The sequence below is a fragment of the Sebastes fasciatus genome, chromosome 21 (genome assembly GCF_043250625.1).
Source record: "Sebastes fasciatus isolate fSebFas1 chromosome 21, fSebFas1.pri, whole genome shotgun sequence".
In the NCBI taxonomy this organism is placed as follows: domain Eukaryota; kingdom Metazoa; phylum Chordata; class Actinopteri; order Perciformes; family Sebastidae; genus Sebastes; species Sebastes fasciatus.
In genome coordinates, this window is record NC_133815.1 from 12,305,953 (window position 1) to 12,332,512 (window position 26,560).

A 26,560-nucleotide genomic window follows, 5' to 3' on the forward strand; every position below is an offset into this window, starting at 1 on the left:
CTGTTACCGAGCAGTAGTTTGTGAGAAGTAGCAGACAGGTGTTTTTTGGCATCTTGAACGGGCTCTTCGTAGCTGTTTACGTGCTCTGATAACTCCCAACTCGCCATAAAGATTTTCTTACTTCTATGCGACTTCATCAGGCAGACAGTATACATGTTCTGTGAATCCTGAATACAAGCAGTTTTTTTCACATGCCTGTCTCCTCTCTCCCTCCTTTGTGCCCTCTTACTAGCACTCCAAGCTACAACTATGCCCCAAATATGGACAAACACTGGATCATGCAGTACACAGGCCCCATGAGACCCATCCACATGGAGTTCACCAACTTCCTCCACCGGAAGCGGTTGCAGACACTCATGTCTGTGGATGACTCAGTGCAGAAGGTATGTGTAATTACTAATGGACTTTTTAGGGTTTTTATATTTGTTCCTCTGAGTCATGTAGTTTCTCTAAATGCCTGTCTTCTTATCGTCACTCATTTGACGTCTTAGGTGTTTGACATGCTGGAGGAAACCGGAGAGCTAGATAACACGTACGTCATCTATACAGCAGACCACGGCTACCACATTGGTCAGTTTGGATTAGTCAAGGGCAAGTCGATGCCGTATGACTTTGACATCCGTGTGCCGTTCTTCCTGAGAGGACCCAACATAGAGCCAGGGGCAGTGTAAGTCATTATCAGAATTTCTTAGCTTACGAGTCACATTGTCTCTACAGTACATTGTACAAGGTCAAGAATGAGCTGTACTGCGTCTATCTTTCTCTCAGTGCGTCATGTTTTGTCTTTCTTTTGTTCTAGTTCCTTGGTTTTGTTATTTAATACCACTGTTTGTCATATCAGAAGATTAATGAAACCTCATGTGCATGCACTTCTTCAGAAACCCTCATCTGGTGCTGAACATCGACCTTGCTCCCACGATTCTCCACATTGCCGGGCTGGACACCCCTCCAGACATGGATGGAAAGTCCATCCTTAAGCTGCTGGAACAGGATAGGACTGGCAACAGGTCTGTATGGATCCATCATGCCATGCTGTAATAGATATTATGTACAGTAATTGCACAGTGTGCATGATATGTGCAACAGTCTTATTCGTTTGACATTATTGAGCAAATGCAAATTTCCGTAGCCAAAATAATTGCTTTTGCTCCAGCTGAGCACAAAGTGGGTTCAGGGCAATTTGGTGGATTTTCCTTGGCTGCAGGACTTTGGCTCGGACTCACTGAGGTTATTTTTCTGAAGTTTCCCGTAGAATTTTGTTTGCAAGTTGAATCATTTGTTTCCCCAGCAAACCCACTGTACAAACAGTGTCCAATATGAATGAAAAATCATTGTCCTTTACTTAAAAACAGCTATTGTTAATATATCTGAACTATTAAAAAGAAAAACATTTCCAGAACCACAGGGATAATCCATTTAAAGCTCAAAGAGCATTTACACTATTCCCATGAACCGCGTGCTAAGATCAACTCCCATAATGTTGGCTAGCTGCGTGCCCCGACATACTGTAGCTGATGGTGAGTGCATAGGCCATATGAATTCTATAAACCTTGTTCGTTTTGTTTCCCCAGATTCAAACCCAACCGGAAACCCAAAGTCTGGAGGGACACATTCCTGGTGGAGCGAGGGTAAACTGGGGTTCTTTATTCCCTTTCCACACCACAGGCACATCCATGTCATTGCAGAGCATTGTGTGTCACACAAAACCTGACAAAACATTTCAATGAACCCAAAATGCGCAATGACGTTCCCTGTTCCAGCAACACAGCCACTTTTCCCAGTTATTTGTTATCTGACAGACATTTCCTGACCGCAGTCGGCTTGGAAGGCGATGAGGGTGGAAAGGGGTTGAAATATTCAAAGTTGTTTGGTAAAGCTATAAAGCGGCTGGCAAATTATGACGGTTCACGTAAGAGGCGCTGACACATGTGTAACCAGGTCATTTGATCATTTACAAGAAAAACAAGCAGACTCTTTGTCTTCTGAAGGGGGCCGTGCACGTATCGAGCACACGATCGGGGCCCTAAAACCTGACTTAGCCTGCTGAGTTCGTGCACTGGAGGAGACAGACGGAAGATAGCTAGACACACGCAAAGTAAACAAAGGCCAGCCAGACTCGGGATGATGTTACCTGAGGAATGGCTGGAAGGCTCACACTCAATCCACTCACAGGACATGTCACCAGCTCCCCCAGTGTGGAATGCAGCAGCCACACTGTAGCCAACGCTCGCCTGTTTCCCCCCAAGACTGTTTTCTTTGTAGTGCACGCGATCGCGTACAGCACATGCTCTCTCAGGTCTTTATTTAACCTCCGCTCTGCTGCCAGATATATGTTGCAGAAAATGATACCTCCAATCTGACAGCCCGCTTTTGTTCACTTAACGTGTTAAGCTGCGGTAATGCCAGGGGTACACTGACAGAAACCTGACAACTTGGATGGAAATAATCCCATCAAGTTTCAAGTCTTTGCATGATACAGGTGTCCAAAAAAAAAGGTTAAAATTAAAGGAAAGACGTAGGTAGACGTTGGCAGGAAAACACTGGTTGAGGCCAGATTGTGCTGGCACCATGTGTAATGATACTGTATATTACAGTATGTCACGTTCTCCTTGTTTTCCCCCCACTATCATTTCCCCTTACAATCCCTATTTGTTTTCCCCCAAATCGCTGGCTTGCCCTCTCATCTCCTTTCCACTAATTTGCTCATTTGCCAACATCTGCAGACACGCATCCAAGAGTACAAAAGAAGCACTCGTTAGCTCGTGCTGCCGCGCATACAGATCAGTCTCCTGCTGGCGTATGTTTGTGCGACAGAAGAACTAGCTGGTCTACAGACCGCTGTGTATGAAATGAAAAGAGTGTAACCTTTGACATGTAGGGGCTTTAGCTCTTTTAATCCATTCCGCCATTAATCCACAGTGTTTATGAAGGCTGTCAGCTTGTGCGCCTGTGTCTAAATGCTGAGATTAGCCTCCGCGGACCTTTCACTCTGTTACTCAGGCACAGATGTAGCAGCACACACACAGTAGCTAATGTTTTTTTGTACAGTTCTGTCTCCGCTCATGTGATGATCTACTATCCTCACATGAACTTACAGTACTGTTCCTCTGAGAAACGCTGACTGACAGCTGGGGCTGACTGTGTTGTTAGAGAATCTAATAATCTACGTAATGCAGCCATCAGGGAGTGACATCGACAGCAACTGTTAGCTCTTTAATCGCCCTTGGCTAAAGGCTGGAGGCTACAGCCAGGCCAGTGTGTGAACATTGGCTTGTTTTCCCCTGGAGCAGAGCGCCAGACAGGATCGGACAAGACAACGGCTCTAGTCTTGCAGGGCACAGGTTGTTCTGTGCTTCGTTGTCGCCGTCATTCTGTCTGTGTGCCGTGGGCAGCCAGGACATGTTGGCAGAGAGTTGGGGATAGAGCAGGGGGATATGGGGGTGGGGGGGTTGGCATGGCCTTAGCGGAGACGCAGCCAGGTCTTGTGGTAGTAGCGGAGGAGAACGGGGCATGGCAGTTGAACGCGATGCCAAGCCAAGGTCAAACAGCTTGGCCTGGAGCTGAGCGCTGGTGTGAGGCTGAGCTGAGCTCCATGCCCAGACCGTCTGGCACACACAGATGCTACATAACTTGACCATGACCATGAGACGCACACAGGACTGACCGTGACAGAAAGTAAAAAACAGGAAACAGTGACTTCAGCTCATTAAAGTTCAGTAACACTTTAATGGTTTCATGGTGTATTGACTCCCTGAATAAGACCGTTTGTTGATGCGGATCTGCTCTTTATTCTTGTGTTGTGCAGAAAGATCCTGAGGAAGAAGGAAGACTCAGTGACCACTCAGCACACCAACAGCCTTCCCAAGTACAAGAAGGTCAAAGAGACTTGCCAGCAGGCCGAATTCCAGACACCCTGCGAACAGCCTGGACAGGTAAAACAAACACACCCACGAGCAGATGAAAATGAGTTCCCCTGATATCCACTAAGGAGCGTTTCTCAGTAACAGTAATGAGTACCACCTCCATGTGACCTCCATGTTGCCTGTTGAGCTATTCCACAGAGCCAAAAGCGAAATAGCCATTTACAGTGCATCAGTTGGTTCATAATTGGACCCTTTTGCACTGTTTTGTGGTGCATTAATTTGTCTGTACTTCCCTTTCATCTGCGCCCATTAATTTCCTGGCAGACCAAACAGCCAAGTGGTACAGTATGTGGCCTTGGAGCACACAGACCAGAACAATACAAATTGTTACAAGTTTCAGGTAGCGTTAAATGACATGCAGAGATTCTGAGGGGCAGACTAATGCAATCCAGATCCAGTTTATGGCCACATAAATGTGCGTATGTAACAATCAGATATTAAAGACAGCGATGGAGCGATTCTAGTTGAGCTCAGCAGAGTGTGTTGGGTGAATGCATGTGAGATTGTGTGTGTGTGTGTGTGTGCACCTGTAATAGTGCACAAAAAATGTGTAGAAGTGTCTTCTTGTAGCAGTAATCATTTACAGTGTACATCATAATACATTGCTGCATAGCATGAAGGATAAGGTTTGGTCCTAAGTGGCCCGTCTGGCATGATTTAACATGACCTCCCAGTGAGCAGCCTGAGAGCCAGTCTTGTGTGTCTTAGAAAATTACAGGGGAAATGGTACTTAGACACAGCAGGCAAGTGCTTTATCACTCCTCTTCATTTTGTTCTAATCTCTCTTTTTTTCCAGCTCCCCTTCTTCTAATTTATTTTATGTCTTTAAATTAGGGCTGTCAATCGATTATTGTCCATGATTATTCGTGATTAATCGTTCAAAATGTACCTTAAAGGGAGATTTGTCAAGTATTTAATACTCTTATCAACTTGGGAGTGGGCAAGTATGCTTGCTTTATGCAAGTATATGTATATATTTATTATTGGAAATCAATTAACAAAACAAAAAAATCACAAACATTGTCCAGAAACCCTCACAGGTGCTGCATTTAGCATAAAAAATATGCTGAAATCATAACATGGCAAACTGCAGCCCAACAGGCAACAACAGCTGTCAGTGTGTCAGTGTGCTGACTTGACTATGACTTGCCCCAAACTGCATGTGATTATCATAAAGTGGATATGTCTGTAAAGAAGAGACTCGTGGGTACTTATTATTGTGTTAATGTTGACAGTCCTACTTTAAATGCCAACTCACCTCGCTGTCCTTGGCTCACACTGAAGCATTGTACTGATATAGTTAAAGGGGTTTTCAACAAGGACATTAAACCTCAGTCTTGAACCCAATTTAAGTTAGAATAGGGGAAGTTTTGTTTTTGAAAAGCCTTAAAAGTTACTGCCTTTTGAATATGACCGCATGATCTTGACAGACCAGATTTTTTTCTAAGAGCGAAGCCTCTGTTGTGTTTTTGTCTCAGAGCTGTTGCGGTCCTTTGGAATCGATCATGTGATAACGGTATGGGTTTGTTGTGGGCACACCAGATTTACTCATCAGGGACATGGAGAAATCTCTGTTAGTGTTATGTTTTTTTGGGGGTACATAACAGCGTGAGTGGCTTGCGGTACTTCCACTTACTGCTCATGTTTCATGGTCATCCATGTCTGGCTGGTCCTAACTAACCACTCCCCGTCCTCCTCCTCAGTTTCTCATCCATCTCTGCTGTCCTGCTGCAGTCGTACCGTTGGGCCTGAAAAGCACTCACAGGAGGGAGGGCGAGGGAGAAGGATAAAGAAAGACAGAGATTGTTTTCATCCCTGAGTGACAATACATCTCTCTCGCTCTCTCTCCCCCGCGTCTTGTCTAATGCTGATATAACAGCCCTGTTTGGCCTGCAAGCTCTTCGTCACCATATGAGCCTTCCAGAAGAAACCTGAGCTGCTTTATGGCCTTTTGTTTGGACGCTCGTTCCCACACTCACGCCACTGATCATCGGCCCCGCGCTCTGCAGATGTGTCTCTTCCATTTATGCTAACCAGCGGCACTACTCACTTCCTTTCCTTGTGGGAATAAATGTTGAGTAAGACGCAGAAGATGTCGGCAAGTGCGTGCAAATGTATTGACACAATGACGCACTTGGCACGGACAAACCCAGTGTGAGAGCGATAGGGGTTTCCTCTTCATTTTCTAGACACCAGACAGACCCAGCTCATCTCATGTGGTCGTTTTCTGGTTTATCTTTCCCACTGCTTTTGGATGCCATTCTTTCCCACAGGCTGAGATTTCCCGATATATCTGTCAGAAGTATGCGCTTCTCAAAGAGTTTCTAAAATCAAAACAGAGGCTTTTGTCTGAGATTAAGTTTTTCTTATTGTTAACGTCTATAATGCTTATTATTAGCAATGCCAGAAAATCTGTTCATTGTTAAAAGTAACTTTGAAATATCCAAAAGGCATACAGATCAAGGACACTTGATCACTTGAAATCAATGCAGAAATTAAGTTAGCGGAGAGAAAACTTGACAGAATTTCACGAGGGAATATTGTTTCTCAATGTTTATTTCCGCTGTGGTTGTTGTTGACAGAAATGGCATTGTGTGGAGGAGATCACAGGGAAGTGGAGGATACAGAAGTGCAAAGGTGGTTCGAAGGAAGGCTCCAGGAAGAGGGCCCGCAGCCTGAAGCCCCGAAGCAGTTACGACAACAGAGAGCGGGGCTGTGAATGTGGGGACGCTCTCCTCAAGCCCTCCAGAATGGAACGCCGTTCCCACCGGCAGTTAGCCGCCTCATCAGGCCAGCGTGAGTTTACATGAATGCTTGACATCAGCACCAGCTCTTTCTCAACTTATAACATTGTGTCGATGTCTGTCTCTCAAAACCATTTGGGGAAAAAGAAGTCTGCAAAGGCTCAAGCCTTCACTTCCTGTAACTGATTATTTATGCTCTAAGGGGAGACATATGCACAGGAAAAGCAAACATCCCGCAACAAGTCCTGCAATTTGTTCCGTGGATGTTGCGCTGTTGGGATTGTGGTTTTGAATGGTTTGATGCCCTCTAGTGTTGCTTAGAAAAGATGCAACTGTAGTGTGAACATAAGATGCACTCCAGAAATGTCCCCAAATGATACTTGACAGCAGAAACAGCCAGAGTTGGACACTTTGGTTGGATTCATCAGGAAAACTGTAATAAGGAGTTATTGTCAGTCAAATAAGGATAATAAATAAGTAAAAGTGGAGCATAAAAACATTGATTAACGCAAGTTTTTTTTTATTTTATAGGTTATCGGCCACGCTTTGTCCACACCCGGCAGACCCGGTCTCTGTCTGTGGAGTTTGAAGGTCAGATATACGACATTGACCTTCAAGCAGACGATCAGTCAGCTGTCCGCCGCCGCGTCATCTCAAAACGTCACTTCAACCCAGAGGACCCCGAGTTTCATATGGGCTCAGATGACGGTTCAGAGGAAATGCTGGCGGATGATACCAACGCTGTGGGATACCCCAACTCTGTGAAAGTTACCCACAAGTAAGAAGGCAGCCCCCATTAAGCATGTATACACAGTATATCTATCAAAAGAGCAGTGTATGACCGGTTGTTCTGCATCTGTTTCAGGTGTTACATCTTGATGAATGACAGTGTCCATTGTGAAAGAGAAATCTACCAGTCCTCCAGAGCCTGGAAAGACCATAAGAGCTATGTGGACCAGGAGGTGAGTGTACCAAGCTCAGACCATAAGCCTGGCACACACAATTTTGTCACTGGTGAAGGATTTGTCTTAATAGATAAAAGATAATTGATAGTATTTGTTGCATATTTAATTCCAGATTGAAGCACTTCAAGACAAAATCAAAAACCTCCGGGAAGTAAGAGGCCACCTAAAGAGGAGGCGACCAGAGGAGTGCGACTGTGGAAAGAAGAGGTTAGTCATTTAAATGTCACTTCAAGAATACTTTTTTCTCTTTCATGGCCTTATGCAAAACCCTATTGGAGTCCACGCCTAAAAACAGTTTTCTGCCTGGTCCTTAGTCTCTTTCTCTGTTTATAAAACCAGCTATTTTAGCAAAGGAGGCAGAAAAAGGGCAGAGAGATTGAAGAGCAGGAATGATCAACTCCATCCGTTTAAGTGAGTTTCTCTTCCCCTTTATTTATGGGTTTGCCTCCATTTAGTGTCACCCCTTTCCTTATTCATTAATACTGACTTGCAACTGATCAAGTGTGAACATTTTGTATCTCATGTTGCTTTTTCACTCTACATTTACTGCATGGTCACTGCATGTCCAGTTCAAACATAAAGCTCACCTTCATTTAGACGACCTTGTAGAGTCCAGCCCAGCATGTGTGTGTTTTAGATGTGTACTGTGATGTTTGTCATTCACTGTTTGGTCCCCGAATGGAGTTTAAATGACAAAGCAGATGCATGGCCAGGGATCTATTTTATGTGTGTGTGTCTGGAAGTGATTGAGTCGCATGGAAAGATAGAATGACTCAACAGAGAGGGGGGAAATCAGTCAATCCCTCAAACACAGCGATCAACTTGCACCAGGAAACATTTGAAACAGATTTTTTTTGCCAATACAAAGCAGCTGTTTTTTTTGCAGCGCCTGTTCTGTGTTCAGGCGGGGAGGAAGAGAGGGGACAGTGGCTACTAGAATGTCATCCCAGAGAAAATTGGACCTCGTAAGAGCTTAAACATGAGAGTAAACAGACTGTCATATCCTGGCATCGGCGGTGCCTTCTGGAAGTCCCCTCCACCACTGTGGTTACTGGCATTAGAGAGGGTAGGGGCTGATGTCATCTTTGCATCAACGCTGTTTAGTAATTCTCTCACGTTTCTGCCCGCAGGGAGGCAGCGCAGGAAATAGACGGGAAGGCACAGTTGTACAACGAGATCCGGAGAAGGAAGAAGGAAAGGAAGGAGAAGAAGCGGCAGAGGAAAGGAGACGACTGCAGCATGCCCGGCCTCACTTGCTTCACGCATAACAATGACCACTGGCAGACTGCTCCTATCTGGACATGTATGCATACTGACTTCCACCTCCTCACAATGAAATACACTTTAATACAGGAAGCTCCTAGTTCTTAGTTTACACTACACGACTTTCAAAGTCGTGAAATTGCTGTACTGTTCACACTACACAACATGCTGTCTTGTAATCGGGAGTCTTGAAGTCGTTGCTTTTTTCACACTGGTCACACACTACAAGATCTTTCACCAATGAGGTCTCCAAATACGTTTTGTTATGAAAACACACGGGATAAATACACGGTAAATGACGTGATACCATACGCGAGACACATTGCTGATATTGTTGTTGCCGGCACGTGTTCAACGCCGATTTGCCTCCGATCTGGGGCTTATGTCGGGGATCTCCAAAAACTGTCAGGGAGCAGAAAATCAGGGTTAATGTTGTGTTGTGTGAACAAACTATAAGTCTTCCTCACACTTGTTTAATCAAGAAAAAACATGTTTTATTAAGAAAAATGTTAGTTAGGTTTGGTTGAGTCAGTGTTATTACAATGTGATTACATTATGTGGCTCCAATGCAGCTACTGGAGGGAACATGCCTCGCCTAGATTTGACTACACTCACAATGAATCTTGATTACTGTCTAGTGGGCGGATTCTGCGCGTGCACCAGCTCCAACAACAACACCTACTGGTGCCTGAGAACCATCAACGAGACCCACAACACGCTGTTCTGCGAGTTCTCCACTGGCTTCCTGGAGTACTTTGACCTCAACAGTGACCCCTACCAGGTGGGTGAACATCTGTCCACAGTCATACAGCTGTGCTACCTGTCTGTGTCTATCTGCACATTAGTGGCGTTAAAACAAAAAAAAATTGTGTGATTGCTAAATTTCTGTTTGCCGTTCCTGTGCAGCTGACCAACGCGGTGTACACGGTGGATCGGGACGTGCTGAACTCTCTCCATGCCCAGCTGATGGAGATGAGGAGTTGTCAAGGTTACAAGCAGTGTAACCCTCGCCCGAAAGGCTTAGACACAGGTAAAAACACTCACTTTCAGCTTGTTTATTCTTCCCTTCCTACCTGTCCTAAAACGGTTGGACGTATGGACTGTTACACCGGGTTTAGTGGTAGTTGTTATGCCAACAATCAATGACTGAAACAGATTCGACACACAGAAGAGTTAGAGTGAGACCAGATTATTAAATTTGAATGAGTTAAATAAACACTTAAAGCTTAAATAGTAGTATGCGTGATGTTTATGTTTCAGTCTAGTCTTCTGCCGTGTTTCGAGTCTGTTTCAGTCTCAGTGGTGTGTTTGCACATATCTGCATGCTGCATGTGTTTGGGGATGATCCACTCAGTGATGTATGCTGACATTTCAGGTGGAGGTCAAGGAATCGTCACTGCAATGTTGTCTTCATAATGACACACACATGCACACACACACACACACACACCTCTGTTTCTCAGCCCAGGACCTTCCACTCCGCTGGAATATTTTCCCCCATTTACAGTACTGAGTTCTTGAATTATAGTGTTTTTCAGTGAAAGTAAGGCCGTGTCACAGTTCAACGTCCTGGCCATCGTCCCCGCTGTGACTCACCGGGTGTTAGAGATATTATTTGGAGGATGTTGTCATCACGGTAGTTGAGGCTGTCATTTTATTTGGGCCCCTGTCATGCATCGCTGCCATAATCAGCCGCAATGTATTTTTTTTACTACCACCACATGGTCCAAGCATCCGTACGGAGCAGACATCCCAGCGGCGGAGGTGGTTAATAAGTAATGCCGAGACCATAGCGTTCGTGTGTGGCATGAGCTGGCTGCGCTGTTTACGTCCCGAGGATAAAAACTTAATGTCTGTAATTACCAGCTGGAGAGTGGAGCGCTGGAGCGGCCAAGCTACTCTGAGAAAACTTGATTGTGTTTCAGTGCTGGCATGGCGGACTTGTCAAGAACCGTGCCAGCGCATGTCACGTAGCAGCCTAAAATCTCTTACTTGTACTGGCTGCCCTCGCTCGGGCTGTGATGCCAGCTCTCCGAACCAATGAAATGGCTGTTGTGGTTACATCAAGTGATGTTTTTGTTGGAGGACTAGATTTATTAACTATCTGGTGAAATGGAGCTAACAGCATCTATTTAAGGAGTGTGACTTGACCATCATGATCACCTGACTGGATAACCCTTGTGTGTTTTTGCTTTGAAGGCGTTGAACTCTACACCTCACGAAACAAATCAGTCTCTCCATCCAGCCCAGTCGTACGACCTTTCAAACTTTTCATCCATTCAAATCCAAAATCTATTTTCTCCTCAGTCCTCCCCTCTTCCCTTTTTGATCCAGTAATTGCATTTCTCCGTAGGGAGTAGCAGCTGTGCATGAAGAACGTCTTCAGTGTGAATGACCTTATTTATTTCCCTCCCGTATCTCCCTGAATCAAAACATTAACAATCGATTGCTTTTATTTTTCCGATCAGGAGGTAAAGATGGAGGAAGCTATGAGCCACACAGGTATCCACCTATTTTTGTTTCTCTTCAGTGGCTTTTTTTCCTTTAACACCTGCATGGGCCGAATTGCCTCATTCCCACTAATAACATCCATCCATGGAGTTTGCTGGCGTCTTAATCTGTGGCTGCATGCTGGGGACACGCTAACAAAATCATAACAGATTTTTTTTTCTCATGAAAGCAGCTTCATTTGTTGTCACCTCTGTGCACACAATCTGTCTTCACTTTTATCTGCAGTTTCGCAGCTATTTGAACATATGAACAGATATTCTCTCTGCCGCAGATTTTCGCAGCTTTGCTTGAGAGTGCAATATTTACAGCAGTGTATAAATATAGACTCGTCCTTTTTAGCTATTGTTACGATAGCATGGCTAAATCAGAACTGAGAAATCGCATAGTGAGGTGCTGATTATATGTGCTTCAACTTGAGACCCACCCGAGCATCAAGTGCACGTGAATGACAATGCATGATACTGTATCATCCCACCTCATGCATCACATTCTACATGAACGCTTAAAGGAGTAGTTGGACATTTTGGGCAATGCGCTTTCTCTTGCAGAGAGTCAAAAGATCAATACCTCTCTCAAAAACTGTACCATTTTGGGATACTGTAGGTGTTTCGTCCTGCTTCCAGTCTTTATGCTAAGCTAAGCTAACAAGATATGAGAGTGGTATCGATCTTCTCATCTCACTCTCGAAAAGAAAACAAAATTTCCCCAAAATGTCGAACTATTCCTTTAATATCACCCTCCATGCCATGTCAGCCATATCATCACATTAGCGTTCCAGCGTAGCATGACACCCAGGAGCCTCTCACATTCACTCATGGCCATTAGCTTAGTGGTAGAGTCGACACTTGAGTTGCCGTGACCTCTCTGTCCTCCCACTGACCTCTGCCCTTTTGACCTCTGTTTCTGGCACCTGCTTACCAGGCAACAGCAGCATCGAAAGCGGTCTAAGAGGGGACCAAGCCTCTCCTTCCTGTGAGTCCCTAAAGCCTACTGTACGTCCAACCATCTCCGTTCTCTAGCTGCAGTAGTTACAAGAAAGCTGATCTCACATGGAAAGCCAACCTAAAGTGGCACTGATCCTTCTTTCCCTCAGCTTTTACTTTGCAGACATCAAACTGAGCCCTTTTGCTGCAATTTCCTTTTAATTTGCCTCTTTTTTCTAATAGTATTTTGAATTCCTTTATTATTACCATTCAGCAGCAAGCTCATTTTCTTATCATTTTTTCCCTGAGCATCTTCTTTTGTTGATCACCTTTTTGTTTCCTCTGCTGTTAAATTCTTTTATTCCAGGTTGCCTGACTTTGCATTTCAACCCAGTGCAGGCCTTTTCATTAACTATGCCATTCCATTTTTTTTTTTTATGTGCAGCTCAGTATGTTAGTATACTATGACGGATCATTTAATATTTTTCTTTTCAGTCTTTTCGGCATGTGTTTGCACTACTCATGGCTTGAGCTTAGTGTGGGTGCTGTGTTTATCTAGTTTATCTAATGCTGCTTTGAAGTGTGTGTATATGTGTGTGCGTGTGTGATGCTTGGGGCCTCAACCCCCATGGAGCTGACTGCTTTAGTGCGAGCTGGAGGCTGGGCATGACTGCATGGTGTCTGAGTAAACTTGAAAAGAGCTCCCTGTTCTTTCTCCTGCAGCTCCTCACAGTCTTCTGTTTCTTTTCTGTCTGGCAGCACACAGCCAATATGGGACGGACGACAGGGTTAAGCTGCCCAACTTGACAGACGAGGAGGTGAACTGGCAGGGACTGGAGGATCTGTATAGCATAAACGAAAGCCTTTATGAATTTAGGCCTGACTGCAGCCCCAGCCCGGACAACTGGGTCAACTTCCAGAAGGATGTAGATAATATGTTTGCACTGCGACACGTTTTTAACAAATTCAACCGAACCCTTGACGACTCCACCCTGCCAGAGCTGGGCTCCGGGGCCGGGGGTGGAGGCCTCGAAGAGGGCAGCGGAGAAGAGCTGGCCTCAGCCAGCGACGTCTGGCCGGGTCTGACCGCGGAGGCTCGCCTCGCCACCCCCGCCCCCAGCAAAACGCCATCAGCACCACCCACACCCTGGCCCACGCCGGAGAGGAAATCTGTCAACGACCTTCCCGAGAGGCTTATAAACAGACCTGCGATGTCGGCATCACCGGTGACGTTAATACCATCAGGTCCGAGAGGAGACGGGATCTTCCAGAGCGACACGTGGGCGCAGCAGCTGGAGGAGATAGAAGGAGGGATGTTTAGCGGGAATGGACTGACGGAGCTGGAGACTCGACACGACAACCTGCTGCGTACTCACAACAGCCTGCAGGCCCAGCTGGAGCCTGGCCCGGGACACGGAGAGGCAACCAGCCCTCACGGTCTCGGCCTGGACCTCGAAGAAGAGGAGGACATTTTCCAGGCCCAAGGCTACCTCCCTTTCTCCCCACAGACGTTGAGGCCCAAGGTGCAGGCCAGCACCACCGGGAGCCCCCCCACCACACAGACTAGCACCTCACAGAGTGTCGGGTTGGTACTAAAAGCGCTGCCTCAGTCAGCGCTGCCCCTCACCTTGGACTACGAGGGCAGCGGCTCTCTGCCTCTACCCTCCAATCAGACCCTCTGAGGCAGACGCATGCACCAGCCAGTGCTGGTCGCCATAGAGACACAGTGATTGGGAGATGAGCTTGCCCAAGAGCAACGGCGATTGATGCCACCTCAGTCAGTCAGAGTTGTATAATGAGTATTAAATTTATTGTTTATTTTTTTACAGGTGCCTACATTTATTAGTAAACAGTGTTATGTTTTTTTTTTTCCAAATATATATTTAGAAAAGAAAAAGCCTTAATGCAGCTAAACTTAAGTGTTGGGATTAAAAATAATGAAATCCATACAGATAACACCATTGATGTTTTTAATATGTTTTTATGAAAAACAAGTGTGAGTGGTGAAACCATTTCAACATCTGAATGAATAGTTAGCATTAGTCAGCTTTAGGTACGCTCCAGTCTTTAACCAACCTATTACTCAGTCACAGGACGCTTCATCACAACACTCACCACATAGATTAAAGGTTCAATTTGACCCCAAATGCACTTTTGAACTTTTCCACATGATGACCCTGGATATGAAATGTGTGTCCATTTGTAAAATTAGATTTTATGAACTGATTATTTCTACTGACTACTCTTAAAAACTAAGACTGGCTTGTCACTTCTGAAAAAGTTACAGAATCATCCGTTTAAAAATAGTTAAATGTGCTAAATGGGAACATTTTTAGCATTGTTTTACCTACTTACCGTATGGCATTAATAGTATCAGAAAGTTTAGACAATCATGGGACCGTTAACTAACATACTGACAGCTTGAGCTCACGTTTTACTGAGTAGTTGCACGTTTTGTCACTATTCACAGCATTTTAAGTAAACTTATCCTTACTAATCACAATCACCACCAGGGGGTTAGAACAAGTTCATTGTGTAACTTTGTCTTTTGGAAATGTCACCGATTCCTCATGTGGTGTAGAGCTTTTAAAAATCCTTAGTCATAGTGTTGCACATGGCCAATTCATGTCGAATGTCACCGTGTTAGTCCCTTAAAGCAGGTTATGACAGCACACTCTGTTACAGCTTTATCTTTGACAGTATAGTCAGTAAAATACTCTGCAAACATTGCATAAGGTATTCCAGTGTTTAACCTTTCTGCCTGTAGTTCGATTGTACCTTTCTGGTTAGAAACTGGTGCTGATGCTGTCCTTTTCTTTCTCGACAGTTTGTGTGTACAAATGTTTGAACAACTCTGGTTTCAGGAAAGCCATGAAGCTGTTATGAAATAAACCCTTTCAACCTTCGTTGACGTCTCAGCCGTAAGTGTTGTCCCACCACATAATACACTCGACGTATGGCGAGCCGATTTAACATTTAATCGAACCACACTCCTATTTGTAATTATGTTTTAGATATTCATAATAGCATTTAGTCAGAATGGCATTTAAAGATATCCTCAATAACATTCTTACTAGTAGAAATTTTATTTCAAGATATCTACAACTTTGATTGTACTAGTCAAAACTAAATTTAAGATATCTTTAAATCCTTAAAAAGTAGCCATTTTAATATCTAATATTTAGACTGGATATGTATTGAAGATTCAATTCTTCATAGTCAAAAAGAATATTTCAGATATCCATAACGATGATCATTCTGGAAATCAAAAAAATGCAGTTGTGGATATCTGTAATTGAAAGCCCAAAACACATGAATGGCAAAAGTAGGGATGCACCGATACTGACTCAAATAGCTTGATCGGATATCGGTGACAATGGGGCCGATCTATTCAACTCCATTTTATGTTTATTTACTATATACATTATATACTGGCATGTTAATTCCTGTTTACATTTTTGACCAATTACTTGCTGCATTAAAAATGCCAAAACTTGAATTTGAATACTTGTTAATTTTGAAGATTTTCCACCAAGTTGTTGGTTCAATTTATATCTATGTATTAAGTGGTCACATTTTACTTTACAAAATTAGGAAAACAATCAAAGTCTGATGTTGCCTTACACAAATAAATGATCCCAGTCACTTCCATACAGCCTATTAATTAAACACTGTCGGTATCGGGACCGAAAAAGTCAGATGGGTGCATTCCTTGGCAGAAGTGATGTAATTTGTCCTTGGAAGAATGACGTCGTCGATATCTGAAATGTTCATTTTGACTTGGAAGAATTGAATTACAGATGTCTGCAATATATATTGTATATCCAGTCTAGCTATTAAATGTTAAAACGGCTTGCTATACGTGACATAATACTTTGCAATAATTCAATCAGCCAAGTCAATTTTTTTTCGTTTTTTAATGACAAATATCAAGTATTCAAGGCATTTGTAAACCAAGTGTTCACAAACATCAATTAGACTTCTGCTCCTGAGGAACAAAAGCATTAAGAGCTCGACTTTCAGATTACAGCTTCCGTTCTGTCCAGGAAATAATTCACTTTCAGGAAAATGTGTTAAAGCCAATCTACAGGCAACCTGAAGTCGTCTGTGTCAGCAGTAGCCCCGGCGTTTGAACAGCAGGACACTGAATACCAAGTAGGAGGTTTACAGTACAATAGGCAGACATCCCTGCATTTACTGTGTCTAAGAATCATGATTCTCTACCCTTCTCTCTATTTAACCATTCTAGCAATGGAGTCACTAAATAAAAGCTTAACAGTTTGCAAAGATCAGTAAGTATAAGAGGACAATTTCAATCTATTTGGTAACACTACATAAAAAAAACATCTTTTATAAATGGTAAATTGATAGTTTTATAGTGATTAGTAATGCTCTAATTAGTTATCATAACATTTTATATACTATATTAAGTATTTGTTAATGATTACCAAATGATTTGAAACTTTTAAGAAATTGTTTGTAAATCATCTAAGCATTACATACAGATATTTGTAACACTTAATAACTGGTTTGTAAACCGTCCATAAACATTTGGATGCTATTAGAAAGTTGCAACTGATGATTATAATACATTGTTAAATGGTTAATAAATACTTTGTAACGCATCTATAAACATTTAGATAGTTAATACTTTGTCAGTTAATAATTGGTTAAATAATGTTTATAGATGATTTACAAACAATTTCTTAAAGGTTTACAAATCCTTTGGTAATCATTAACAAATATTTAATATAATATATAAACTGTTATGATGTATGCAACAGTAAACTGGAAATAAATACTTTACTATTGTAATCAGAATGTATGTATGTAACTGTTAGTGTCTTTAACAATATATAATTTATAAACTGATAAATGATAAAATTATGAGTTATTAATAATGCTATAATTACCATTATTTAACAGTTTGTTGCACACATATTTTATATACTATATTAAGGATTTGTAAAACATCTATAAACATTACATCGACATTTGTAACACTGATGATTATAATAAATGTTAAATGGTTAATAAATACTTTGTAAAGCATCTATAAACATTGTTTACTTACTATCATTACAAATATCTACAGTATGTAATGTTTATAGATGTTTTACAATTTCTTAAAGGTTTACAAATCATTTGGTAATCATTAAATACCTAATAGTATAAAGTGTTAATAAATACTTTACTAATGTAATCAGAATTAATTGTTATCTCTAAAGTAACAAATTCTAGCATTACTAATAATTAGTAAACTTTGTTATCATTTAATTGTTTGTTAACAGTAAAATAACTATTAACTAAGTTTAATTAACTATCAATTTACCATTAATAAATGATGGCTATTATAAATAATACCGAATAAATAATTGTAAGATGACTCAGCGAGGATCACGTTTGGCTTTCCAGTCACAGAAGCAGAGGACCTGATCAATAATCCTACATTGGTATTCCTCTTTTGAGGCGGTGACGATGCGGAGCACTAGAGGAAGAGTAGAGAATCATTACAGATGGAGAGGAGGGCATTCTGTGCAGCATAACTTAAAGCATTTAAATTAACTCAACTGTGTCGTCCTCTTGACAGAAAAAGAAATACATTGCAATAACCCAACTCCCTCCCCACATGATGAACTCAACCCTTCTCATGTGAATAATACTGTTCAGGCACCGCGAGACAAATCCACTGTTTCGTTGTTTTTTTTGTAGCTTTAAGTCTTATTTTTTTCATTTTAACTACAATGTCATGGGTTAGTTCATAAATATGCTTCTAACTATGTGTGAGCTGTATAATACGCTTCATTTGCTTTGTCAATATTTACACGATGATCACTTATGAGTATGTAATTTGAGGTACTAAGTCACGATAATAATAAAATTAGTCACTGCCGTTACCACTTGATAATCTTTACCTGGCAGAATATCACCAATCTTGGCCTAAAATGTTAACTTTTAAAATGTATTCACTGCATCAGATTCTCTGTTATTAAAAGTTTTGCAAAAAGGAACAAAGTCAAACTGATCAGAATATAATATACAATAACTTTATTAGATTTATCTTACATTCCCCCTCAGAAAAACCTGAACAAAGCTGTTTTTTTAAACACGTTACCACCTCTTCTTGTCCTACTCAAAGGGAGGTAAATCCATAAGATAATTAAGAAAAGAACATGAGACCAAAGTAAAAGTAAAGTAGATGATTCTAGTAAAACATGGCATCGGTTATACTGAATGTTGTAGACTTCCCCACCAAACTAGCGGAGCAAAGTTTCAATACTCACATGACCTGCAGAAGGTGTATCTTTGGGAATCTGGAGTGCTAAATTCAGTGCAGTGATCAAGTTTAACAATTAACCTTTTAGCCAAGACTTTCATCGTACAGTAGGTCTGACAAACAGCAACATTCACTGGCCTTCACACAATCATCTCTCTGTCCACTAGAGGGCCTTAAACACCAAGGAACGGAATAATCCACATCAGATTACTCTCGCTGATAAAAGGGAGTTCATAGTTTTACATGCTTGCTGCACTACTTTCTTAAAAGCCTAGATACTACTAGATAACTACTATGTACATCTGATGACCATTAGGATGGAGAAGCCATTATAATATAAAGCCAAAATGATGCATCTTTTCATTTGTTGCAATAGATTAGACACAAACCATTTTTACTTTGTGTTTAAAAGTGGGTCAAATTTTGTTGCACATTCTTTAAAACTCCAGTTACAAGTACAATCACATCTTTTTGGACATACAGTAGCTTCAGCACATGGTCAGAGATGAGATACCTTTTCTTATTCCTTTCTCCTGTTTGCCGTGTGGCTAATTATTACACATTGTAATAACGAAGTAGTGTGATGATGTTGTAATTAAATACAGATTTCATAGAAGTCGTTAAACACTGTACCGTTGGTGCTCGTCGGCTTTAAGCTACATGGTGACCTTGCCAAGGCGAGGAGCTTCGTCCAACGGGCGCAAAGACTCCGTGACAACTGTTCCCAAAACGCAGAAGCTGAGGGCAACAAAGCAGAGTATTATCGCTCGACTGAGAGGACAGTGATTGGCTTTTTCGGTAGCTAGCGTTTACCCTGGTGGCTAGCTTTCTATACTGGACTGGCCGAGGCAGCCTGAGAGGCACTGTTACGAAAAAGGAAGAGGAGAGAGGATTAAAAAAAAATCCCACTTCTGTCAATTCTTAAGATCCAAACAACAGCAGAAAAGAGAGGTTTGCTGATATGTTTACAGCTCGGACTGTAAGAGAAGAATGGGATTATGAGTGAGCCGACGTAAGTATGAATCGAGCGGCGAAGAAGAACAGATGTAGAATACAGAGGGAGCTGTACAATACTGAGGAGGGAGGAGCTGTACATAGGATCTTGCATAGTACAGGTTTGTCAGTTGTGCTTTAGAGGCTGTGTTGATGATGACTCATCTGTCTGTACAGAGATTTTAATGCCCTGTCCTTTAACAGTAGCACCATGTGATGTCTTTACATCATCCGAAACCTTCACGTGGAGGTCGGACCTTCTGTGTGGATGCGGTGTGTGGCTGCAGCTGATGATATACTCGGAGTAAAAGAACATCCGTCAGTCTCCTGTTATTATAAATAACAATGAGCAGCCCTTTAAATATGGTGGGCGCACCTGTGTCTCTGCCCGTCAGTCCTACAGCAGCTGTGGAGCCCCGCCTGGCGTCTGATTGGTGTAAAGCAGACACTGTGTGGTGCTGAGACACAAACAGGAAGGCACGTGTCACGATGGACCCCCGGAGGGAGGCTTGAAGTGCTCTCAGACACGGGCGGAGCCTCTGTGGTGATGCGGCAACAGGATGGGCGGTGTTATTGCTTTGAGAGCGTTGCCGGGGCAGCTGAGGCTGCTGTGGCCACGGTTGAGCAGCAGGGCGGCGGGCGGGTCGGGCCGCGGCGGGATGAACACGGGGCAGGAGCGGGTGCGAGCGTGGCTTTTGTGGCCTCCGGCGTGGCAGATGAGCTCGCTGACCGTGCCCAGCGGAGGCAGGTGCTGGCGCCAGCGCTCGGCTCGGTCCTCCTTGTGCTTGATCGAATACCAGGTGAGGAAGATGAAGATGAAGCCGATGAACTTGAGGCTGGCGGCGAGGCCGAAGTAGACGAAGCGGAACGAGGTGACGTCGTACTCCCAGCAGGAGCCGTGCACTCCGCAGTCCTGCTGCCACAGCATGCAGGTGGTGTCGATCACAGCACCAAAGTAGATGGGCGTTGGGATGTAGGCTGAGGGAGGACGAAGATGTTGTGATTAATAACTTCATCTGGTAAACAAAAACCGTCACTGAGTCCCAATTTAACACAACTACATACTAATACTCAGCCAGTTTTGACTATATAACATTAATGTGTTATACTATTTACGAGACCAGTTTTGGTCTCGTAATTTGTTGGCGTAGCTCAATTGGAATAAGGTGATGTCATGCCATGAACCAATCAGAGTTTGGCTTCAGCTAATACTTATGTTGCCAGCACGGTCAATGAAATTTGATCAAACCACACACCCTGAAAAAAAGATTTGTTTTGCTTTATTGCTCATTTAGGTCATAAAAATGTAATTTTATAGAGAAATACTTGGGATTTGAACCACTTTTTAAGGGGCTTTAAGTATACACCCCGAAATACGCATACTGATGATTTCAGTGTGCTGTTGATGTACACGATTGCATCACAAAGCAAATGGAAAAGCCTTGGAAAACGTGGTTAGTTTCAAATCCAATTCTTTAAAAAGGTGCGTTTGTGAAGTTTTTAGGCAGTTTGATTGACATCTACCAGCTCATTTATTGTATGGCTTCCTGTTAGTACAACCCCGTAAAAGTACATTAACTAAATTATGACTATTTGTAGAGTACATATTGTATACAATTAGTATGTCATGGAATTGGGATACAATACTTGAATGTAGGATGACTATTGTAAAACCATCATTCTACCACTTGGTGGCACCATTTCACACAGATTAGAAGCAGGTTTGATCCCCTCATATAAATCAGTGGAAGTGGAGGAAATATTAGAAACACCTTTCAAAATAATTAATCCAACTATGGCCTCAAATATTAAATATTTTAGTGTTGAATCAGCAAGGATTGCATCAGATTGTATGATACATTTAATACCTTATAGGACCTTTTTTAAGACCCACCTAGTTTTACCTGTCTAAATGTCATAGTAGAGTAGTAGGTCATAAAAATGTCGAAAATATTTCGTAATATAGTATCCCATAAAAAGAACTTCATAAAATAAGTAATAGTATAAAATGTCATAAAAATGTGATGTAAATGTCATAGTACAGTTCATTTGTGTGTCATAAAAAAGCTCTAGTATATTATGTGAAAAGTCATAGGCCCTATTTCAACGAGGCGAAATATGCTTGTCCAACTCCACTTTTGCTAGTGAAGCGTCACATAATCTGGGCGCAAACTAAAGCGCAAGGGGCAGTATTTAGTCTCTTAATTAATCATAGGTGCGTTTTGGGCGTAGAAGGAATTAGACCAATCAGAGTGTCATCTCCCGTTCCCTAAAGGTCAGGTGTGCCTGCATCGGGAGCATTGCTATTTAAAACGCGGATTCGGCAAATTGGAGAAGCAAGCTGTTTTCTGCTGAGGAAACAAATCTTCTAGTGCGCGAGCAGATGAATGTGGTGCTTGGCTGGTGGGCCCTCTGGCTTTTTTTTTTATTTTTCAACATACTACACTATGACTTTTGAAAAATTTAAAACATACTATAGTATGACTTTTTAAATTTCTTTTGAAATACTATACTATGATTTTCTTAAATTTTTTGAAATACTATACTATGACTTTTTTTTAATAAAATTTTCGACACACTATACTATGACTTTTATGAAAATTTCAACATACTATACTATGACTTTTCATGACATTATATACTATGACTTTTTTCATGAAATTTTTGCATCTTATACTATGATATTTTATAACATACTATACTATGACATTTTCGACATACTATGTCATTTCATATGAAACTATAATATGACTTTTTATCATGAAATTTTCTACAGACTATACTATGACTTTTTTTCATAAAATTTTCGACATACTAGACTTACTTTTTTTTATGAAATTTTCAACCTACTACACTGACTTTTTATCATGAAATTTTCGACATACTATTCTATGACTTTTTTTTCCTGAAACTCTCGACATACTAAACTGACTTTTTTAAATGAAATTTTCAATATACCATACTATGACTTTTTTTCATTAAATGAAAAAAAGTCATAACAAGGAAAAGAGAGCAAATTAGACGTGACTGGCTGCACATTTTGAACTGCTCAGGTGGGCATTTAGATGGTTGGATGGATAGATAGACGTAGATAAATTACACCCGTTTTGCTTTCTGAAAACCTTTTAATCTTAAACATCTACTTTTTATGACCAAATTTGATACAGCAGACAGAATTATATTGTTTTAACCCGATTCACAAGGTCACATAGTGTGTGGTTCTAATATGTTTAACATTCAAATATTCAGGAACTTACCAAGAGTTCGGAGCAAGACAAACTGCATCCCAAGAGCAAAAGGCCTCTCCTGTTCATCAACAGACCTGAGAACGGAGAAACAGCAGGTAAATGATACAAATCCACTGCATCCAAATAAAAGAAAAAAAACGTTCCATCTATTATTTGTCTGCTGATCACCAGCTGTAACTGTAATCCCCCCCTCTCAATCCTGCCCTGTGACAATGATCGGCAGAAGTAGCCCCTTACCTGAGTGTGACGATGATGGCGGAGGGCTGGGCACAGGCGGTGATGAGAGTGACGATGAAGAGGAAGATGAGGAAAGGGATGAGGGTGTTGCAGGTGCGGTCGCACTTCCCTGACACGGCGTAACCGTTCTCGTTCAGGTAGGTTTTAACGATGACCAGCTGGAGCTGGTTGACCTGGCCGCCGGAGGATGGAGTGATGACCTGTCGGCTCTGCACACAGCCGCAATCTGTGTAGTTCCTAATCTGTAGGTCAGAAACAACAAGTAAATCCCGCTATCCACTCAGACGCTCTCTTTTTAATCTGAAGCTAATTCCATTAACAGACTACTGATCTTGCAGCTGCGCTGAAAAATGTAAATTTAGACACAAACATAGACAGACTGGGAGGCACCAGCAATGTGGCGCAATCTAGCCATTTCCTTTCCTCACGCTGTTATAACTTCCTATCTGACATTGTTGTGGAGTCTGACCCTTCCTGTACTTTCAGAGCCATGGGAGGAGAATGTACAGAGTACAGGTCTTTGTGTGGTCATTATGATTAGTGTGTCCATTCTATGAAATCATTTTCATCACTCATTGTTTATTCTACTTGATGTTTAAATGGCTACATAACAATTGTTTTTGAAACAAGAAAACAATGAAGCTATGGGGGAAGCGAGTGAGTACATGTGTGTGTGTACTTACCCCGCCGCTTTCATTGCCCACAGTGCTGCATCCAGCCAGACAGGGGTTGAAATAGGTAATGCCATCAGAGCCGCAGACCGGAGCGTACTCGTGGATCCTGCAGCCACAGTTCACGTTGCAACTGCCCGTCAGGTTCCTGTGGGTCATCGTCAGGGTCGGACTGCACGGAGGGACACAGTAAACATTTGTTAAGAACAACAGGGACCCATCATATCTATTTACTAGACCATTTCAGTGCAGGGGCTACATGCTTCTTTGTAACTTTTGTTTTTCTTAGCCTTTCAAACCCCATTGGATAACGTTAAAATACATTGATAAGGATGCTTTTCTTTTTTAATTCATGCTTTTGGAGGTGCTGAGTTAGCAGGGGCCGGAGGCAGAGGACTTGGCCATTCAACTATCTGTAGGAGCATTTATTTATTTTCTACACATTAATGTATCTAGGTTAGTCTCAGTGCAACCTCTCTTACAAATGTGGCCCTGCTGGGATAGCAGCACACCATTTAGCTCCAGATAAAATAATGGTGCTATATGTCGCATTTTAGACCACATTTCCCATAAAACCAAATGCTTCCTGCTGCAAAGAGGAGAATACTTCTTGTCCCCACTCTCCTTCCCTGCATGGTATCACTCCATAAACTTTTGTTTCAGCAGAAAACAAACAGCCATTAAAAAAAAATCATAAATGCTGTGTATTATTTGCAAAGTAAGAATAATTTCTGTTCAGTGAAGTGATTCAATTCAACAGTGAAACAGGGAGTGTTTCATATGAAGCAAAATGTGGCATCAAAGCGGAAAGAGGCTTCTCAACAATGTCTACTGTAGTCTCTGTCTCTGCTGCACATAATTATTTTAATCTCGCCCTTCATGAGCCTGTGTGATGATAGAAGGACAGAGACAAGGGGGTGAGGAAGTGACACCTCCAGTGAGCCAGTGTGGGAACAGTCGTTGGACTTTGGCTCTATCTAAACTGGGAGCAGTGAAGCGAGTCCTGGGTTTTCTCTGGGAAGCTTCGCTCTGAGCCCTGCGGAACAGCCGGGGACGAACCCTAACAACACAGCGGCCTCGGAGTGACGCTCTAGCACACACACATTCACAAAACCAACACTGACAATGCACATCTCTCTGAAAGTTTGTATTTTGGATCATGTGTTTAAGATGCCAAACGGGGAAACATTTGAATTATTTTATGCTGCTTCTTAAAATCAGTGGACCATCATTTTTCACAAGACAATAAAGTCATACTCATGCTCATTTGTATATTGGTTGTCACAGGGGAAGCACATTTGGGCCGGTCCTGACATAACAGTGTCACATTCCAGACACTGTGTGTGAGGGAGTGTGTGTGTGTGTGTGTGTGTGTGTGTGTGTGTGTGTGTGTGTGTGTGTGTGTGTGTGTGTGTGTGTGTGTGTGTGTGTGTGTGTGTGCGTGTGTGTGTGTGTGTTTGCAGGCAAGTAAAAAAAAAAAGGCATCAGCCCTGCTGGAGTCACAGCCTCACTGCACCGATTGCACATGTCCTTTTTTTTCAGACTAAACCCCGGCCCTCGCTGAACCCTCCAGATGTCGTGTCGCTGTGTGCCGGCTGCGCTGCATAAAAACCCAAACAGATAGCCAAGAGAGCGAGTGGCTTAATGTGGTTTAGCGCTGCAGACACTGAACAAGGAGAATGAAGGCAAACAAATTCTGAGTTGTGAAGGTTTATCAAGATGCTTCGTGACAGAGGACACAAAGGTGTGTCACTGGACTGCTTTATTTTACATAATGTACGTCAAAGATGACTACACATTAGCTTTTCATTAAGCATACAGGCCTGACTCATAATCATGCGATGCTTTTGCAGATATTCAAGAATATTGCATAACTTGATCTCTCGGCTCTGAAAAGGTTGAGGACCTTGGGAGTTTGTCGTGTCAGCGGGGGAGAGAGCCGTCTAGACTAGTGTGTGAGTACAGACAAGTGGCACAAAGGGTGGGCTTGGGCTAAACATTCCTCATGTGGGTGCTACCAGTGACCGGTGCTGTTCATAATGAAGAGCCCCTACCGGCTCACACGTCTTGTTGACCCCTCTATAAACACCGGCTTAAACAAAGACTACTGTTATTAATGGGTCAGCTATGGGGCTTTAAAGGGCCCACTGACTATTTGGCAAATAATCACTATGATTAACTTAGTTATGTGAAAAGTAAACTTCACAGAGGTTTAGCAGTTTCACCTCTGTGTGTTCAGTGAACTTCTGAGATGATGCAGTTGGCTGGTCGTATACAGCCTACAAAGGCAACCAGGTCAAAGTCTTTTTTTATATATCGAATACTTCTGACTATATGCTCTGGACCTCTGTCCTCCAGGAGATTCACCTCTCTATCAATTCAATTCAGTCCAAAGAGGGTTATTGGCATGGTAAACATACATTTAAATTACCAAAGCAACTGTGAACTAAATACAAACATCTTGTCCTCTCTAAGTTACATGGTGGAGAGGAAGTCGTGTTGCTCAGACTCTATCGGTTTGGCAATGCCTGGCAGCTGCTTGACATCCTCCTGTGTATCAATTTTTGTCATATTGTCTATGTTGTATTTTCTTTATGTTGTTACTCTGTACACACGACATCTATTGCACGTCTGCACGTCCTGGAAGAGGGACCCCTCCTCTGTTGCTCTTCCTAAGGTTTCTTCCATTTTATCCCTGTTAAACGTTTTTTTTGGGGGAGTTTTTCCTTATCCGATGAGAGGGTCGTACCGTAAAGGACAGAGGGTGTCGTATCCTGTACAGATTGTAAAGCCCCCTGAGGCAAA

General features: G+C 42.4%; 2 protein-coding genes across 12 annotated transcripts in view; one reads left to right on the forward strand and one right to left on the reverse strand.

Annotated features, from left to right (window-relative positions):
* sulf1 (sulfatase 1) overlaps positions 1-15,235 on the forward strand; it is a 94,440-nt gene extending 79,205 nt beyond the window's left edge. For 5 of the 11 annotated variants that reach the window (XM_074622633.1, XM_074622632.1, XM_074622634.1 and 2 more), the window contains 14 exons: positions 233-383; positions 492-667; positions 879-1,007; positions 1,572-1,628; positions 3,806-3,932; positions 6,506-6,719; positions 7,199-7,445; positions 7,533-7,629; positions 7,745-7,839; positions 7,972-8,043; positions 8,763-8,935; positions 9,534-9,676; positions 9,802-9,925; positions 13,089-15,235. In XM_074622633.1, the coding sequence (XP_074478734.1) occupies positions 233-383; positions 492-667; positions 879-1,007; positions 1,572-1,628; positions 3,806-3,932; positions 6,506-6,719; positions 7,199-7,445; positions 7,533-7,629; positions 7,745-7,839; positions 7,972-8,043; positions 8,763-8,935; positions 9,534-9,676; positions 9,802-9,925; positions 13,089-14,011 (2,728 nt within the window). In that variant the 3' untranslated portion in view covers positions 14,012-15,235. Of the gene's footprint in view, positions 1-232; positions 384-491; positions 668-878; positions 1,008-1,571; positions 1,629-3,805; positions 3,933-6,505; positions 6,720-7,198; positions 7,446-7,532; positions 7,630-7,744; positions 7,840-7,971; positions 8,044-8,762; positions 8,936-9,533; positions 9,677-9,801; positions 9,926-11,363; positions 11,398-12,327; positions 12,399-13,088 lie in introns of all 11 variants that reach the window. The other 6 variants (XM_074622639.1, XM_074622640.1, XM_074622641.1 and 3 more) reach the window with 6 other exon arrangements.
* A 3,125-nt stretch (positions 15,236-18,360) lies between these two features.
* Positions 18,361-26,560, reverse strand: part of slco5a1 (solute carrier organic anion transporter family member 5A1) — a 41,659-nt gene continuing 33,459 nt past the window's right edge. Inside the window, 4 exon segments of the mRNA XM_074621616.1 lie at positions 18,361-20,577; positions 22,857-22,921; positions 23,085-23,326; positions 23,768-23,927. Coding sequence (XP_074477717.1) covers positions 20,120-20,577; positions 22,857-22,921; positions 23,085-23,326; positions 23,768-23,927 — 925 coding nt within the window. The 3' untranslated portion in view covers positions 18,361-20,119.